The sequence below is a fragment of the Myotis myotis genome, unplaced genomic scaffold (assembly GCF_014108235.1).
Source record: "Myotis myotis isolate mMyoMyo1 unplaced genomic scaffold, mMyoMyo1.p scaffold_m19_p_19, whole genome shotgun sequence".
NCBI lineage: Eukaryota > Metazoa > Chordata > Mammalia > Chiroptera > Vespertilionidae > Myotis > Myotis myotis.
The window spans coordinates 41,568,116-41,586,504 of NW_023416323.1; the positions used below are offsets into that span (position 1 = coordinate 41,568,116).

Sequence of the window (18,389 nt, forward strand, 5' to 3'; positions counted from 1 at the left end):
TCTCTCTCTCTCTCCCTCTCCCGTCCTCTCTGAAATCAGTACAAATAATATTTTTTAGAAAAATGACTAACGTGTGTGCTGTCCAGCAAAGGGTCCTGCCCCAGAGGGCCTGCTTTGCGGGATGGATGCGCACGACTTCAGTTCCTCTCAGTCTTCACCCACCCGCCCACCCATCCACTCAGCAAATAGATACTGTGCACCTACTGCGCGCCAGGCTCCAGTCTAGTGCCGGGGATGGCACAGTGTGTACTGAGCCAGGAGACCCAAGGCCTTAGGGGCTGTTTATTTCCTCCAGCCAGGCACTGCCCTCCCTGCCGTGGCCCCGCCCCCTGCCCATCACACTGGTCAGAGGGGGAGGAGCTCAAGGCTGAGGGGGGTCAGCCCAGGGAGGACTAGCCCTGGCCCTGCCGCTCACCTGCCACGCGGCCTGGGAACTTTACCCCGGGCCTTCGGTTCTGATAAGAGGCGGTGGACTGGATCAACTCTTTCTGGAGAGGCTCCTCCGTCTAAAACCCCCCAATCCGTTCACCCTCTGTGCTTTTAAAAATGTTAATTATTAAACATGTTTGGAGGCTCATCAGTTGCTTGTTCGTTTATTTACTTATTTCGGAGAGAGGAAGGGAGAGGGAGACAGGAATGGAAGCATCCATGCTGAGAGAGAATCTTCAATCGGCTGCCTCCTGCGCGCCCCCTAGTGGGGATCGAGCCCGCAAACCGGGCCTGTGCCCTGACCGGGAATCGAACCTTGACCTCCTGGCTCATAGGTTGACTCCTAACCACTGAGCCACGCCGGCCGGCTTCAGCGTGTCCTTTTTAGAGGTGGGGAAACCAAGGCTCACAGGGGCCTCAGAGGATCCCCTGAGGTGACTGTGGGACCCCCCGAGCCCGGAAGGCCCTCTGCTCTCGTCCCCATGCTCCCTCCGGCTCTCAGAGGCCTGGTGGGTCTCTCGCGGCTCCTGGAGAAGGTGGGGGGACCCGGCCAGGAGCAGGACGGGGCTCCCAGGCCCGCCCTTGTCTGCTCACTCATCTGACATCCTCAACACGGCATGGCTGCAGGCGGGGAAACTGAGGCTCAGAGACTGGGACCACCGGACTGACCCACGGTCTCGCCGAGACGCAGGGACAAAGCTCTGATGGCGATGTAGGCATCTCCTCAGTCCCCTTTGGTGCCGCATCCACCTGTCCCCAGGCTGTTTCTCCGCCCCCGACGGAGCGGGCGTGGCTGCCCGGACCCCCGTTGTACCTTCTACGAGCCAAGGTGATAGGCCGCTGGGTCGCTGTCCCTTCAGCCCATCCCCGCGGGTTCCCCCAGAGTCCCCTCCTGCCTTTGATGCAGATTCTCGCGCTTTCCTCATCCTATTCTGGGCTCTCTTCGACGTGAGGGGGGTCAGCGGGAGGCCTCTCAGCAATTTATAATTCCCGAGCTTTCTGTTTGGGGACACGCGTTAGCATTTAACCGCCACCCGCCACCCCCGCTCTCCCTATGGTGACAAGCGCCTGCAGCCAGGCGGCCGCGTCCCGTTCCCGTGCGTCTCGGAAGCCGTCGGGTGTGCGTTCGCTGAGCTTCGAGGTAACGATTCCTACTTCCTCGAGGAGGGAGCCCGGTTCCCGGCTGGACGCGGTGTCGCCCCGATTCGGCCGTCCCGTCCCGCCTCGAGTGGCGACACCAATAATTCCTCCGTAACAAGTGCCTTTCCGAGGGGCTGCCGCTGACAGCTCGTGGGGGGTGACTGCCCCTGAATGCACTGTGGTAATTACTTCCCCGAGAGCTGTGTTTGTGTTAGAAGACATTTCACACTTTGGTAACGGAAGTGTTTGGGGAGCGCACGCGCAGTCATTACGAACAGTCTTTCCGTGAAAATCAGCCTCAAAAAATTATAAACGCTAATGCTGACATCGGGGAGAGTCGGGGAGGGACTGCGTTTGACTCATGTATCTTTATTCCAAGTGTAAGAGCCTCTCCTGCATGGAAACTTCTCTCTCTCTCTCTCTCTCTCTCTCTCTCTCTCTCTCTCAACGAAAGCACTCATGAGCCACACAGCCCGCTTTCTCATGTTTGAGTCATGCAGACCCTGAAAAGCGACGCGTTGCTTGAGACCGAACAGAGAGACCGCCGTCGCGGGTCCCCGATAGGAGACATTTGCGGTAATGGAAAATGAAATGATTTGCAGTGCGATCAATAAAAAATTAGCGGCGTTTAATCAAAGGTTCCTGCCTCCTGTTGACTGAAGACCGTGGCGAGCCGTTTGAAACCCGCGTTGAGTGGTCAGCGAGGCTTTGCGGGGGCGGGCGGGCGGGGCGCGGGTGTGCGTGTGCATAGAGATGGCTGGGGTGTGGGCCCTCCTGGTGGAGGCAGCCGGGTCCCTGGGGTGGGTCTGGAAGTTTCCATGTCTCTGCCCACTTGACCTTTGACCCGTGGCTCATCCTCTGCAGGTCTCCCCTCCTCGTTGTGTGGGAATGAATGTGTCTTGGTGAGTCCAGGGCACCCAGCAGGCTTTGCTTTCACAGGCGGGTGTGGGCCCGCGTCCTCGCCACTTAAGTTAACCTCCCACCCGACCCCGTGGTGTATTTCTGCAGAGGCCCCTCCGACGCGCTGGCTGCGCCCGGGTAGTGGGTTTTGGAGACCTCCAGCCTTGCAGCCCTCTTGGGGGTGCGCTCAGCACCCTCTTAGGGGCTGGAGGGAAAGGAACAGAAAGCCAGCCTCAGCAGTAGATGAGGTTAAGGGATTAAGGGTGCGTGTGTGTCGGGGGTGGGCGGTGAAGAGCCCAGAGCGTGGTGGGTCCATGGAGGGGCCCGGGGCCACCCCTTGTCTGGGTGGGGGGCAGCATGGGCCCGTGGGTGCTGGCTGCTTGCAAGCTGAGAGCTGCCATGCGGCCATGTCTCCGTGGCAGCAACACGGTGAGAACTTCTCCATCCGACCGCCCCTCCCCCGTGGCTTCTTCAGGGTCCCTGGGACACGCTGCACACCCCGCTGTCCCCGTGCCCAGCGACTTGTTACTTTTTAAAATATATATACATTTCCATTGATTTCAGAGACAGGAAGGGAGAGGGGGAGAGAGAGAAACATCAATGATAGGAGAGAATCATGGACCGGCTGCCTCCTGCAAGCCCCCAACAGGGGATAGAACCTGTAACCCGGGCATGTGCCCTGACTGGGAATCGAACCGTGACCTCCCGGGTTATAGGGCGATGCTCAACCAGCAAGCCAGGCTGGACAGACCTTGTTACTGTTTATAGGCTCAATACGGCCTCTCCACTGGGGCTGGGGGCAGTGGGGCTCTCGGCCTCCCTGAGCCTGTGACAAGGCCCGGGCTGCAAAGGAAACACTGGGGTTGGAGGTCCCTGGGGGCAGCTGGCCTCTGGGCTACCAGGCAGCTGGGAGCCCGGGACCAAGGACAGGGAACCCTTTTCCGCTCCCTGGGTCCTGCCTGGAGAGTGGGGGCACCAGGGCCTGTTCCTGGCTTTGCCCCCACAGTCTCATCTCTCCCCAGAGACACACAGACCAATGGCTGCCTCCTTAAATGTTGTGTTTTTGTTAATTCTCCCCCGAGAATAGTTTTCCATTAATTTTTAGGGAGAGTGGCGGGGAGGAGAGACACACAGAGAGAAACATCGATGTGAGAGACACAGCCATTGGTTGCCTCCCCACGGGCCCACCCAGGGCCAGGAACCGAGCCTACAACTGAGGCACGTGCCCTTGACTGGAATTGAACCCGGGACCCTTCCGTCCATGGGCCGATGCTCTAGCCCAGTGGTCAGCAAACTGCGGCCCCTTGAGTGTGGCTCTTCCACAAAATACCACGTGCGGGCGCGCATGTACAGTGCGATTGAAACTTCGTGGCCACATTCAAGGGGCCAAAGAGCCACATGTGGCTCATGAGCCGCAGTTTGCCGACCACTGCTCTAGCCAAACTGGCCAGGCCACTGGCTGCCTCTTTAAATGTTAGAGCAGGAAGGGCTGTTCCACATGGCTTCATGCATTCATTCATTCATTCATTCAACCACAGGAATCGAGCACATGCAGTATCCCAGGCCCGGGGCTGGGTGCCGGGTGCCGGGTGCCGGGTGCCCGGTGGGGCAGGGGGAGCAAGGTCGGGAGCACCGACGCTGACCTGCTGCCTGGGGCCTGCTGGCCGCACAGGGGCCGTCCCGCGTCCCACAGGGGTAAGGACCCGGACGTAGGGAGCAGGTGGCTGGGCGACCTGCTCCCCTGGATTACAGCTGACCTCCCGCGGAGGCAGCCTGTGCTGGGCCTGCCCCTGGCCCCACCGCAAGCTGCTAAAAGTTTCTATTCCGAGGTCCATGCCTTAATGTGCAGGAGGGGCAGCCACGGCCCAGAGCCGGTGACGCAGCGTGGCTCTGGGCTCCAGGCCCCTTCAGCCTGGCCTCTTGTCCTGGCTTTGGGGTACAAACCCCTTCCTTGGCCCCTTCTCCCCAGCCGTGAGGCTCCTCTTTCTGCTGCGGCCGCCAGGGGGTGATTTGCACCCCAGCATCCTCGCCTTGAGCAATTAGGCGCTAGGCCACGGCGCCGGCCACAAATTAGCTGGATTTATTGAGCTCCCACGCTGCCCCTCTGGCCTCCCCTCCCCCTCCCGCCTTCCTCCCGTCCGCGCCTCCATCTCCTCCTTCCCAGCGGCCATCGGAGACAAACATGACAGCGAGGCGCGGGCAGAGCGGTCCCAGCCTCGGGAGGTCACGGGGAAGGAATGGCGCACAATTTTCATGGTCGCAGGGCGGCCGGGTCCCACTGTTCCTCATTACTGCCTGCGGCGAGCGCGCTCCGTGAGGACCGGGAGGCTCGCTGGAAAAATAGAATTCTCTCCGTGTCGGCGGAGGTGTTGGTGATGGCTTTGTCTCCCCCTTCCTGCTCTGCTCCTCCTCGCCTCCCTCCGCAGACCGTCTCTCCTTGTCTCTCCTTCCCGCCCCTTCCTCCCCAGGCAGAGCTGGGAGCTGCCGGGTGGGGCTCATCACGTGACCGTCCCCCAGGAGGGTCGAGTCACAGACGCCCACAGAGGGCGAGGTGCTGGTGACTCGATGTCTGGTCAGTCGGTTAAGGAGCCAGCTGTGCTTTGTGTTTTGACGCAGCGACGTGCCCGGAACAGCACTGGCACGCAGTAGGTGCTCAGTCAGTGTTCGACTGACTAAAGACATGGGGTATGCGTCTGCTCTGGCTCCAGCTGTGTGGTGGAGACCTGGGGTGAGGTCCCCTGGGAGGCAGCCCCATGGGGGCCCCACAGGCTGAGCAGGCGGTGACAGCGTTCCCATTTCCCAGGTGAGGAAACCGAGGCTCAGAAGTGTACATATGTGACGGAGGCCGCACAGGCGTGGACTTGAACTTGGGTCCCAAATCTCCAAAGAAGGGACACGCTCACGAGTGCCCAGCGAGCCTCCCTGCCTCACCCTGGGCTCGAGGGGGCCTGGTGGCTCTGGCTGCGCCTGCTGCCCGCCCCCGGGCTGCCTCCAGCCTCCGGGCGATTGTCGTGCCCACGCTGTTATCTTATAAGTACCGCGCGCTAACCGATTGCGCCACTGGAGCTCCCTTATCTTAAACCTTGACGTTAACCTTGAGTCATCGGGAGCTTTCACATAAGAATATGAGTTTCCTTCTTTAAAAAAATAAACAGCTGAGGTGTCTGCACCGGGACCCCCTTTTTTGTATGACGGCCATGAGGGTTTGAACAGGGGCTGCGCCCTTGGGTGGGCATACCCCTCCCCTCCCCCACCCCCTCCCAGCTCATTCTGCTTATTTGCATGAAGGGAGGCATTGGCCCACTGTGGCGAGTGTCCCGGGGGCTCTCTGACCCATCGGAGCCCTGCCTGCCCTCCTGCCCGTCTGCCCGTCTAGTGTGCCATCACCCTGCAAATCATTTTGGCCTCAGGTTCCAGAATTCCTGACAACTGGAGGAGACAACTTCTGGAAGATTCTAGTCATTTCCGTGGCCAACCATGGGCCTCTGGAGAGAGGGGCCGCGTACCCAGGCCCGCAAGGCCAGCCAGGGCGAGCGTCCCAGCGTGGCTCGTGTGACGCAGCCCGGGTCACGTTCAGGGCTCACGTTCAGCGTGGGGCGACCGTGGCGTTGAAATTCCGTGCACAGAGCCATCAGCACTGACCGGGGAGCAGCAAGCGCCCCAGGCAGCTTCCTTATTTAAGAAGCGGGTCTTGGAGAGCAAATAGCTGTTAAAATATTTGCCTGCAGCTCTGAGTGTTAAATGTCACCCCACTGTCCGCACTGCAAATAGTTTAAACCTGAAGATCAATCGTGGCTGCCTCTCGGAATTCGGGGCCAGCTTTGGGGGCACAAGCCGGTGTCTGACTGGGTCGGCGGGCTCCCGGCCCAGCCCGCGCAGCCCCTCCCGCCCCCATCCCGCCAGCCCCGGGGTGCGTGCGTACGTGTGTGCGTGCGTATATGTGCATGTGTACATGTGTGTGTATGTGCATGCGTACGTGTGCGTACATGTGTGCGCGCGCTTGAGTGTGTGCATGCATGCGTACGTGCGTGCGTGTGTACATGTGTGTACGTGCATGCGTGTGCATGCGTGCGTGCATACGTGTGTGAGAAAGTGCTCACGGAGCCGTGTCCTCTCCAGCAGGGCCCGGGCTTTGACCTCGCGCCCAGGATCCTAAAAACAGCTCCCTCCCACCCTGGCCCGGGACGAGCCTGGTGAAAGGTTTGTAGGACACGCAGGCCTGTGGGGCTGGAGGCTGGTTTCCTGTCGGGAACAGTGTTGCTCCAGGCTCAGCACGTGGGAAACCGTATGGACCTCGCTGGACCGGGTGTTCTGTTGGGGGCGCCCCCATCCATCCAGGGGACGGCGCAGGACAGGGGCTTGTGAATTTCAAGTTATTATTGTTATTTCTAATCCTCACCTGAGAATATTTTTTCCATTGAGAGTGGAAAGGAGGTGGTGGGGGGGGGGGCGGGGATAGAGAGAGAGAGAGAAGGAGGGAGAGAGAAACATGGATGTGAGAGAGCCACATCGATTGGTTGCCTGGTGCACGCACCTGGTCAGGACCAGAGACTGAACCTGCAACCGAGGTACGTGCCCCTGATGGGAATCAAACCTGTGACCCTCTGTGCAAGGGCCCACGCTCTAACCACTGAGCTGCCGGCCAGGGCGGGGGCTTGTGGATTTTAGAGCGACATTCGCCCTCCCTCCCGTAGGCGGGCGGGACACACCTGGCAGAGGTCATGCTCTGGCCTCCAGGAGGTGGGCCTGTCACTCGCTCAAGGTCGTGGAGCCCTTGCTGGGCCCTGGGGGCCGGGACGAGGACATTACACGTCCCTTGACACGCGGCTGGTTTTCCAGGAGTCGCTGCTGTAGGAAACCTGTCCCAGGTGCTTGAGTCGGACACAGACCCGCCCCCTGTGGCCTTGCTGAAGCTTTGTCCCCTCTCAGAGCCACCGCCTCCTCCCCTGTGAAAGGAGGGCGGGGTGGCGCTCACTCCCCGGGCTGCCCGTCTGGCTGTGCTGGGGAGGGGCCTGGCGGGCAGCGAGGGCTCGGTGGCGCTGCTGCCCTCGGTGGAGCCCCAGGCAGAAGCATGGGGTGTCCGCGTCACCGGGAAACAGCCAGGTCGTGGGGCTGTCGGGGCGGAGTGTGAGGCCGGCATTTCAGGTGCCAATTCTGTCTGCTCCCCATCCAGGCACGTGGCTTGGTCCTTCCCTGGGGCGGGGGGGCGGGGGGTGCGGGGGCCTTCATGCTGCTCCAGGCCGCCCCCAGCAGGCTGCCTGGCTTTAAATGGGGCTTCTTTCTGGATTGCCGGGGGTAAGGTGCTCTGTTCTGGGGAGCTCTTCCCAACCCCAGGGACTTGATGGGAAGAAAGGAGCTCCTTGCCCGGCCAGTGTGGCTCAATGGTTGAGCATCGACCTCTGAACCAGGAGGTCATGGTTCGATTCCCGGTCAGGGCACAGGCCCGGTTGCAGGCTCCATCCCCAGTGTGGGGCGTGCAGGAGGCAGCCGATCCAAGATTCTCTCTCATCATGGATGTTTCTCTCTCTCCCTTCCTCAAAAGTCAATAAAAATATATTTAAAAAACAACACACCAAAATAAAAAGAAAACAAACAGATTTGCCTTCTTGGATGACTTTGTGGGGTGGTGACCTCTGAAAGGCCCAGAGCTGACGCTGAGCTACCTCCTCCCCAGTCCATAGGGTGCACAGACGGCAGGAGCCGGTGTGCGGCAGTGTCTGTGGCTCCAGTTGTGGGTGAGATGCGCTATTACGGAAAGTGCTGCCAAGAAAATACAGCCAAAAAAAAAAAAAAAAAAGAAGAAGAAAGAAAAAGGATAGCAGGGGATCATTTAAACACGTCTATTAACTCGGGTGTTAAGTAAAGCAGCACACGCGTGTGCTGGAGGAACGTAGTGTCTGGAGAGTTGGTGCAGGAGATGCCGCCGGGATTGCGCCTCTCTCTCTCCCTCCCCTCCCCTCCAGAGCATTTTTTTTAAAAGTATATATATATTTTTTATTGATTTCAGGGAGAGAGAAAGCATCAATGATGAGAGAGAATCATTGATTGACTTCCTCCCGCACGCCCCCTACTGGGGATCAAGACCCGCAACCTGGGCATGTGCCCTTGACCGGAATCGAACCCGGACCCTTCCGTCCGCAGGCTGATGCTCTATCCACGGAGCCAGCCGGCCGGGGCCAGGACGTTTTTACTGGGGGAAGCGGCGGTAAAGAGGCCTCGCAGAGCCGCGCTGGCCGCTGCCCCCATGGTTTTGTGGTGACTTACGATAGGGGAGGTTCCCACTGATAGTTCTCACGTCTTCGCTTTCTCTGTCTTGCTGTCGCCGGAGCAGCAGCTCTGATTTCCGGAGATAAATAGGCTGCCTGGCTTTAAATGGGGCTTCTTTCTGGATTGCCGGGGGTTGGTGTGTTCTGATGAAAACAAACAAAAAAAAGGACCTAAACATTGTACTTGCCTTAATTGGTAAGAAGAGAGCTGTTTGATGGGCCACCGACGGACACAGTGCTGCTCCGCGCGGCGCGTTGGGCCACGTGCCCCGCCATGGAAGGCGGAGGCCGGCTCTCGGACCAGCTGACGTGTGTTGCGGGTGCGTGGTGTCGCGTGCTTGGCAGTGTGTGTGCGTGTGCGTGTGCGTGTGCAGCCAGGAGCAATAGAGCCCTTACCCCATTAGCTGTTTCTAAATCGGTGCGTTTATAGGACTGCGGCTTTCACCTCGAATTGAATGCATGCTTATCTTCATTCTTTCTGGTTTTGGGGGCCAGCCCTCGGGGGCCTCACGGTCGCGTGCCGAAGCCTTTCGCTGTCGCCGCAGGGTTAGGGGTGACTCGTGCACGCTCCTTTGCACAGGCAGACGTGTGTGCATCAGCGTCTTCGCACACAGCAGCGACCTCTCCCTTTCAGTGAAATCAGCGCTGGTTTCTGGACGGGGAGCTCTGACTTCCGGGACAGAACAGACTGGGGAGAGACCGCGCCACGCAACGCTGGCTTTGTAGTCGGAGTCTCTGTGTCTTCAGGGGCAGATTTAACCCGCTGGTGTTTATGGGGGGCACGAGTGAAGGCTCAGGTGCGTCCGACACTCGTGAGCTGACTCTCCGCGGCCCCGCCAGCAGGTGTGCCTCCTGGTTGCCCGAGTCAGGACATCTGTGCCGAGAGCCCACCAGGGCCAGCGAGTCCCAGGCTTGGTGTGTGTGTGTGTGTGTGTGTGTGGGTGGGTGGGGCGGCTGGAGGGGGAACAAACTTGGCTACGCGATGTCCCCGCTGTAAATTGCAAGGCTTTGGGGGAAATGAAACATTTTGGGGCGTCAGGAACAGCGGATGGGGGCTCTGGAGAAACGCATCGGAGAATGGGTTTGGGGGAGACAAATGCTAAGGCATTGTCACCTCCCTGACGGGCCACAGCCCCCAGGATCCATGCACAGGGGGACCGTGACGGGCAACCCCAGAGGAGATGTGCACCAAGAGCTAAAGAATCTAATTGAGAATGAGAGCACCGCATGCTACAAAACCCCTCCAAACCCCGATATTAACATACCGAGAGGCGTCCAGAACGCGCCCTGGGAGGCCGAGCAATTCAATGGGTCTTCGTGAGCGCCTGGCACTTCTCCTCCAACCCTATCCTGTGACCCCGAGACCCCGGCCACTCACGGGGACTGTGTTCTTCCCGCCGGCAGGAGGCCTGGACGGAGAGCCCGAGTGTGAGCAGAAGGCCGGCCGGGCGCTGGAGGACAGGAACAGCGTGACCAGCCAGGAGGAGAGAAATGAGGACGATGACGACATGGAGGATGAGTCCCTCTACACCTGCGATCACTGCCAGCAGGACTTCGAGTCGCTGGCGGACCTGACGGACCACCGGGCCCACCGCTGTCCTGGAGGTAGGCTGCCGCGCGCCGGGGCGCTGACAGGTGGTTCGGCGGGTAATTGGACGTGGCAACAGCTGGAAGCCTCCAGTGAGACCCAAGAATTAATCATGTCATTTTACAGTGAATGTCATTTTATTGTGGTGTCTTGGGTACCCCGTCTCCGCCTTTTAAATAATTAACAATAAACGCGAGAGCGTTCCGGCCGGCGGGGACGAGGGGGGCTCCCCTCCCCGTCGTCCCTGGTCCCCGGGTCCATCCTCCGTGGTTCAGGGGCCTGCACCCCACGTTTCTGGAATGCCTTTTGGAAAGGCAGATGTGAAGAGGTTGTTGGTGCCCGGGGAGGCGGCTTAGGTGTGGAGAGCTGCATGTAGCATGAGCTCCCAGGCGGGGCTGGTGATGGGACGCGGGCGATTCCCCAGGCCAGGAAGAGCCCCCGTGCGTGGTCTCTGCTTGTCTGAGTGGCTGGTTGCTGCTGGACCAGTGGGTAGTCCTGTTCTCTGTGTCCTTGGTGCCTCGGAGGAGGTGGGCAAGGCCAGTGGTTTACGGGAGCGATTTAAGACTTCTCAAGTTGTGTGTGACTGTGTGTCTGGGGCTCTGTGGGGGTGTGTGTGCATGGAATGGGGGATGGTGGCACATGTATTCCCTGGGGTGTGGCAGCCATGCTATCTGTGTTCCTTACACAACTGTCTCCAGACACCATCTTCCATTGTGATTGTTGGATGGAAATATCTTGGATGCTGGTTTATGGGGAAAGGAACCTAAAATCTCAGTCCACTATTCCAAAGGGGGACCTATTACCTGTTTTTTTGGGGGGGGGCGTGAGGGGGGATCTGCTAGTAAGAAGTAGGTTGGGACTCAAAGTTCTCACGTTTCCCTACTTTTCATACCATCTTGGAAGTTTGAAAGCCAACTATTGGGGGAACTGCTATGACTTTCCCTCAAGTGACATCCATACCTGCACAGCCCTGGCTAGACCATGTGCCTGTTCTCAGTCTCTGAAGGGAACAGATACCCCAAAACAATGCTCCCAAGGGGACTCTTACAGGCTTGGAATTTCTGGGGGCTCAGCAAATCAAACCCCAGTCATTGGGAATTTGTGATATTTCAGCCACAGGCAGAGGCGATGGCTGACTTACGGTCTTAGAATACTGAGGCACTGAGAGGTAAAGATGATTGTCTGACTAGCGATTTGGTGGCCGAGCCAGGACCTCTTCAGGACCTTCAGCTGTGGACTCTCTCCTGCTTGAGAAAATCCCAGATGCTGCTGCATTTCTTCACTTAGCCATGAAATACTGCCACTTACCTTTAAAGCCACCGACAAACTGATCTCCTAAAGAGAGCCGTTCTCATTAGTTCGTAGAAGGTAATTCTCGGAGCAGGTCTGCTGAGGGAGGGCCTTGCTCAGAGCTGCGTTGTTCATCTTCAGCCCTTCCCTGAGGCCTTCCCCAGCACTGCCCCGTGCCCCTCCCTCCTGTCCGCAGAATCAAGGAGGTGTTTTATTTTTTTTAATATTTTTGTTGATTTCATAGAGGAAGGGAGAGGGAGAGAGAGAGAAACATGAATGATGAGCGAGGATCATGGATGGGCTGCCTCCTGCATGCCCCCTAGTGGGCATGTGCCCTGACTGGGAATCGAACCCTGACCTCCTGGTTCATCAGTCGACGCTCAGCCACAGAGCCACGCAGCTGGGCTCAAGGGGGCTTTTCTGTCCCCCTGCCACACTTTGAAATGGGTGGCATTTCTAGGTGGAGAAGGGGAAACGTGGAACTTTGCGGCTCTATGTGGGGGTCTGGGCTGGAAATCAGCTCACTGTGCTTAGGTCCCATGCAGGACCCTTCCTAGTGGCCGTCTCTCCTCTCAGAGCCCCAGGCATTGTCTAAAGTCATGGCAGCCTGTGTGCAGGGAATCAATGCTGGGGTGTCCACCATAGGCCTGCCCGCTCCCTAACCGGACCCCACTAATGGCCTCCACGGGGAAGCGGGAGCCAGGACTTAGCCCCAACCCCCGGAGCCCTGGCAGGGAGTCGGGGATTCCTGGGGAGAGCCTGAGAGACGGCCTCACTGGAGAGCCTGCCTGCGACATCCACTCCCGCCCAGCCCAGGGGGCACCCAGCCTGGGAGGGCGTCCCTGACTCGAAGAGAGAGGCGAGGAGTTATGTCCCCAGGTCATAGGTTTTTGGGGGTTACCCAGCGACAGGTAGCCACTGGGAACTGCGTGTGTGTTACCCACATGGGTCCCGACCTCGGCCGCCGCCACCCGCTTCCGTCCTGCGGTGCTTTTCAAATTCTGTCCCGGGCCGTGTCTGGGGGCTCCTGGTTGGGCATCGGGGTCTGTTTGGCTGAGGGGCTCTGGCATCCACTCCGTTTTATACACTGGTCTTCGGCACAAGATGTTTGAAAATCGGCTTCTGCTTTAAAAGTGTGGAATGGCTGCAGAAAGGCAGTCACAGGCCCTCCCCGGCCGGGCTCGGGGTCTGCGGGCGCTCAGCGTCGCGCTCCCGGGCACAGACCCAGGGCATCGCTGCGGGCATCGCGGTCCTTAAGGAGGACACTCTGGGGGGGACACTCGATGGCCCCACAGAGACCTTTCCAGGAGGGCCACGGTCTGCTGGGCCCCGGGAGCTGAGCAGATATTTCTGAGCCTTGTTGAGGGGGAAGGCGGCCCTCCCAGCTGTCGAGAACTTGGGGCCTGAGGGCAGACACCTGCCACTCAGCTGCCCTCCTGTCCCCTGCAGAGGGCTGTCCCCCTGGAATGTGGGGCGCGGCCTCCCCAGGCAGGGTGTGGGGAAGTCCGCCCTCCCGTGTGGAGGCGCCGTGTGGAGGGGTGGGTGTGGGTCCATCTTGAATGCGGTTCTTTAAACTGCTTTAGCAGAGTGACCTCCGGGCCAGTAACATGACACTGAGTGGAGGGATGGGGTGGGGGGGGGGGTGCAGGGCCTCGTTCCATAAGAATGGGGGCGGGGGCAACTTCAAACTAAATTCTAGCCAGACACAGCGCGTTTGAACGCTCAAGTTAAAAAAAAAAAATAATAATAGCCCTAGCGGGTTTGGCTCAGTGGATAGAGCATCGGCCCGTGGACTGAAGGTCCCAGTCCGATTCCAGCCAAGAGCACATGCCTGGGTTGCAGGCTCGATTCCTGGCCTCAGTCAGGGTGTGTGCGGCAGGCAACCAATCCATGTGTCTCTCTCACATCGATGTTTCTCTCTCTGTCTCTCTCTCTCCCTTCCACTCTCTCTAAAAATCGATGGGTGGAAATCCACGGGTGAGGATCAACAACAACAAATAGGAGGAGGGGAATTTGTTAAAATAGTGCAGCAAACACACACACAGAAGTGTTCCCTGTGGCTTCATCTCGCCGCTCAGCCGGGCTGCCCACCTGGCCGAGGCCTGGGACCAGGGAGGGGCGACCAGCCCCGTGGGAAGGGTGGACCCTCCCTCCTGGCGCCGGCAAGCGCTGCGTGAAGCGGCGGGGAGTTGATCGCACCCCGTTTATTCAGCTGTGGCCGCGGTGACCTGTGGGCCCTCGTCACAGGCTGGGCTCCTGGCGCTGGCACCTCTGCCGCCTCGTTCCCATCTGCCCGCTGGCCTGTGTGCGCCGGCCTGGCCCTCTCTTGCTCCGCAGCGTGGTGCGGCCCGCCCGCCTTACCCATAGGGTGCCCTGGTCCTGGTTCCATTTGGGCAGAACAGAGCGGGTACGCTCCAGCCGCTGGGCGACGCTCTGCCAGGGCGCAGGTGCAGGGCGCCGGGTGCCAGCCCACATCTCGCCGTGCCCAGGCCTGGGGGCTCGAGCCCAATTAGCACCCCCAGGTGAAGACTCTCCTGCAGGCAGACAGCATCCAAGCGAGGCTCTTGCCTCTGATGGCCACGGGATGGATAAAGGCCGGGGACCAAGCCAGGCAGCTCTGCGCCTGGGTTTGGAGGGGACCTTCCCACAGAATCAACGGGCGCAGAAGAGACTTGAATAAATGAACAGAAAGGCAGACCCTATCCTGGGTGGAGAGCTCCAGTGTTGATGTGTCCGTGTCCCCCGAATTCGCCCGTTCGCTGAGCCTCAGCCAATGGGAGGGGCAGGAGGACTGGCTCGGATTTAAAGTTCCCGAGAGAAACAGGCCTGCAGGGGCGGGAGGAGATTCGGAGAAGCAGGAACGCTCGGCCGGGGCAGGCTTCATCCTACCTGGTGTCGGGAGCTGCGGGCTTGGTGCTGAGGGCCGTGGGACAGGCCAGGGGGACGGAGAGACGGACGTTTCTTGGGAGGAGGTGTCGCGCCGGGCGGTGGGGACGCTGGGTCCCCGGGCAGTTGGGGTTGGGAGGGAGAGGGTAGCTATTCTGAATAGAGGAAGTTGGATCCCTTCCTCCTCTTAACACCAAACAAATCCCAAACGGACCAGAAACCCAAACACAAAAGAAAACTTAAAAATACTGAGAGAAAACAAGCAAGTTTAAAAACATGTCATAGTGTCAGAGGGGGGAGGCCTTTTCTAAATATAACCCTCCACCCAGAAGCCGTAAAACAAAAGACAGAAATATTCCGCCGCGTAAAAATAAAACGCGTCTGTGCTGCCCACACCGCAGTAAATCAAACCAGGGACACCCAGCGCCGGCCTCGGCGACGCTTCTGAACGTGTGAGGCGCTCCTGCCAATGCCAGGAAAATACCCAATAAATCAGCCGGAAACGGGGCGCAGGCCGGGCTGCCCACGGCCAGTGCCCGCGTGGATGGGTTGGTACCACGCTGGTCTTTAGATAGTTTGAGTACCTCCCATGTGCCAAGGACAGGGATGGAACCAGGAAAAGAAATACAACGGACCTTACACATTTAGAAAGATTCAGAACTGTCCATTTAAAACACAGAAAATACCTTTTTTTTTTTTAAACCTACCAGATCGTGTAGGCTTGATGCTGAGGCTTGGGGGTCTTGTTCTCTCTGCCCCCAGGGTAGCCTTGGCCTGTGGCCAGAACGCAGAGTAGGTGCTCAGTACATGTTTGTTGATCTTCTCCCCACGGAGGCCTCAGCCTGTGTGAGGGGCCGAGGTGTCCGAAATAAGGGAGAAGTGGGAATGCCACGGATAAAGGGCTTCGAGGCAGGAGCTAGCAGGAATAAAAGACCTACTGTGCCCGGACATAGTAGGTCTTCAGTGACTCTGGAACCAGAAGGGGGAGTTCAGAGCAGGAAGAGATGCTTTTCCGTCAACAGGTATTTGTTGAGCATGGACTATGCATGGGGTGGAGGAAGGGAGTCCGTGCCAGGCCCAATTCCGGAGCCACAGGGACCCCCCCCACAGAAGGAGCGGCTTCCTGGTGGGCGCCTCCGAGGACCACAGGGCCAGGGGGGTGGGATGCAGCCGTGGGGGTCCAGGGGCTAGCACTGGGCAACACTGCAGGTCCCTCTGAACCCCGAGGTCCTGTGAATGGCATCCCTTAAGTGACACTCCCACAGACGAGTAAAGAGCATCCCCAACAAAATGAGAAACCAACCACATTTCTCTCCCGCTGGCCGGGGCGTGCGTGCCGGGAGCGCAGCCGGCAGGAGCTCAGGCGTTTTCCTCCGGCTCCGCACACCCACCGGCCCGCCTTGCCGCTGGGGTGGGGCGGGGGCTGGGGCTGCCCCGTGTGGGCCAGGAGGGGGCAGGGGCCCTGGCACTGGCCCGGAATAAAGCTGAACTATTGGTGGAGGGTTTTGGCAGCGTGTTTAAACCCCGTGCACCAGCCCAGGGGAGAAGTACAGGGGGTTCTAAATGCCTCCTTTTCTGTTAAACCGTTCTATTTTGGAGGCGACCGGCTAGAATCTGGCTGCTTTTGGAAATGACATCAGTGCTGGGGGCCGGGGGGAGTCGGACTGAGGCCGGGAGGCAGCTGTGCAGGTGGGGGGACAGCGGCTGGCACTGTGGGGGCGCGCACACTCTAGCCCTTCCCCTCACCCCACCGTGTTGGATGCCAGGAGCCTTGGCCTCGCCAAACGGTGGGCTTGCGTGTCAGCGCGGCCGAGTGACGAGGTCGGATCTGTCGGAGCGGGTCCGCCCCTCTGAGGACGGGAGGGGGCTGTGCGGTGAAGAGGGGAGGAAGAAGGCCGAGGGGAGGGCAGTAGGGGGCTGGGGAGGGCAGGTGACTGGCATCTGCCTGCCTGTGGCCTCCCAACCCCTTCCCAGCGTCTGCTCCCAGGGCAGCTTCTGCCTGATAACCTGCACTTGGAACGAATCCATTGCACCGGCCTGGCCTCCCCCTCCCCCCTGCACCCCAAGGCCTTTGCACAACCTCCCCCTCCACCCGGGTGTCCGTGCGGGCTTTGAGTGGCAGCTCCTTCACCTCCTTTTGGGTCTCAGCAGCAACGCCACCTCCTGAGAGTGGCCCTCTGACACCCCCGCCCCCCCAGCCCCCCAGCTAAAGATGCTCTCCTTCACTCCCTAGCACATCTCCCCATTGGAGCTTCTTCATGGCCCTCACTTCACATTCTTCTTTATGATTCCATATTGGTTATTGTCTTTGCTGCTAGAAGGCGGGCCTTTGGAGAGCAGTGCCTTTCTCATGCCCGCATCTGTCTCTGGCCGGGCCCAGGGCCTGGCACCAGTAGGTGCCCAGGAACTCGTCATTGAGCGATCTGTTGGAAGTGGCCTGGGCATTCCGAGGGTCACTCCCCGGGGTGTCTGAGGACCAGGAATTCTGTGGGCAGTCTCCTCTGGTCTGGAGATTGCTCCTGTCAGAGGCCACCACCCCACACGGCCCTGCCCCCTCCCTTCCTGCCCCAGGAACGGCTGTGCCACCTGCTTCCTGGGGGCGGAGGAAGGGACCAGGGACCAGAGCGGCGGGTGCATCCTGCTGCTCCGGGGGGACATGGCCCCTTCCCCTTGAGACCTTCCGTTTTTATCAAGTTCCTACTGTGCGCAGGCCCTGGCTCGGTGCTGGGGATCGAGCGGATTCCTTTGGGCGGGGAGACATACGATGAAGAGGTGAGTGGGTAAACGCAGGGCATGCTAGGGTGCTCATGGGTGGGGATCAGTGCAGCTGGGTGCCCGTCCCCAGGAGCTGCTGTCTCCCAGGGGAAGAATGTAGGGTCCTGGGTGGGATTTGAGGGGCACCGATGGAGTGGCAGTTGCGAGACCACAGGTGGGCTTGGGGAGTAGGTGTCTTCCCCGTGGACGGAAGGCAGGGCTGCAGGCGGCCGTCATCGACGCTGTACAGCCAGGTCACAGGCACAGGGGCTGGGATCCAGGGCGGGGGAGTGAGTCCTTACCCAGCCTTCACTGTGGGCCGTGGCTCCCACCGACGCCATCCTCTGTCATCACGGCTTCCTGCGCACTGATGCCCAATGCAGGCTGCTTCCTCTCTCATCCCTTTATCACACTCTTACCAAACAGCTTGTCCAATATTTACTTAAAAAGTCATTTAAGCCCGGCCCGGCCGGCGTGGCTCAGAGGCTGAGCATCGACCTATGAACCAGGAGGTCAGGGTTCGATTCCCGGTCAGGGCACATGCCCGAGTTGTGGGCTCAATCCCCGGTATGGCGTGTGCAGGAGGCAGCCGATCCATGATTCTCTCATCATTGATGTTTCTCTCTCTCTCTCCCTCTCCCTTCCTCTCTGAAATCAATAAAAATATTTAAAAACAAAACAAACAAACAGCAACAACAACAAAATCACCAAATCACGCCCGAGCTGCCAACGCTTCCTCTGCTCAGAGGGAGAAAGAGCTGCACAGGTTCCGGCCGATGGAGGCCGGTCACTGCTCAGCTGCCGGAGCGCTTGGCACGGAGGGCACCGTGGCCCTCCCCCTCCGCAGGGCCACTCCCTGAGCCGCTCGCCGGGGCAAAGGCAAGGACAGCAGAAGGTCAGGGAGCTTCCGAGGAGCCCTGTTCATTATGTATTTATTTATACACACGTGCCTTCCATTTGCCGCCGCCGCCCGGACCCAGAGGACGAGCTGGGAACCTGGGCCCTGAGCACCGAGCTATTTTTATTGAGACGCGGGGCTGGGCCGGGCTGCAGGGAAGTGGGGGGGGGGGAGGGGGTTTGAGGTCCCACGCTCCCCGCACAGAATTGGATATGGAGGCGGAATCAGGGGCTGGAGT

At 59.5% G+C, this 18,389-nt stretch overlaps 1 protein-coding gene across 3 annotated transcripts in view; it reads left to right on the forward strand.

The window, feature by feature from the left end:
• The window catches only part of ZNF423 (zinc finger protein 423), a 230,993-nt gene that overhangs the window by 68,822 nt on the left and 143,782 nt on the right, over nucleotides 1-18,389 (forward strand). For all 3 annotated transcript variants that reach the window (XM_036346629.1, XM_036346630.1, XM_036346631.1), the window contains exon 3: nucleotides 10,140-10,340. In XM_036346629.1, coding sequence (XP_036202522.1) covers nucleotides 10,140-10,340 — 201 coding nt within the window. The remainder of the gene's footprint in view (nucleotides 1-10,139; nucleotides 10,341-18,389) is intronic.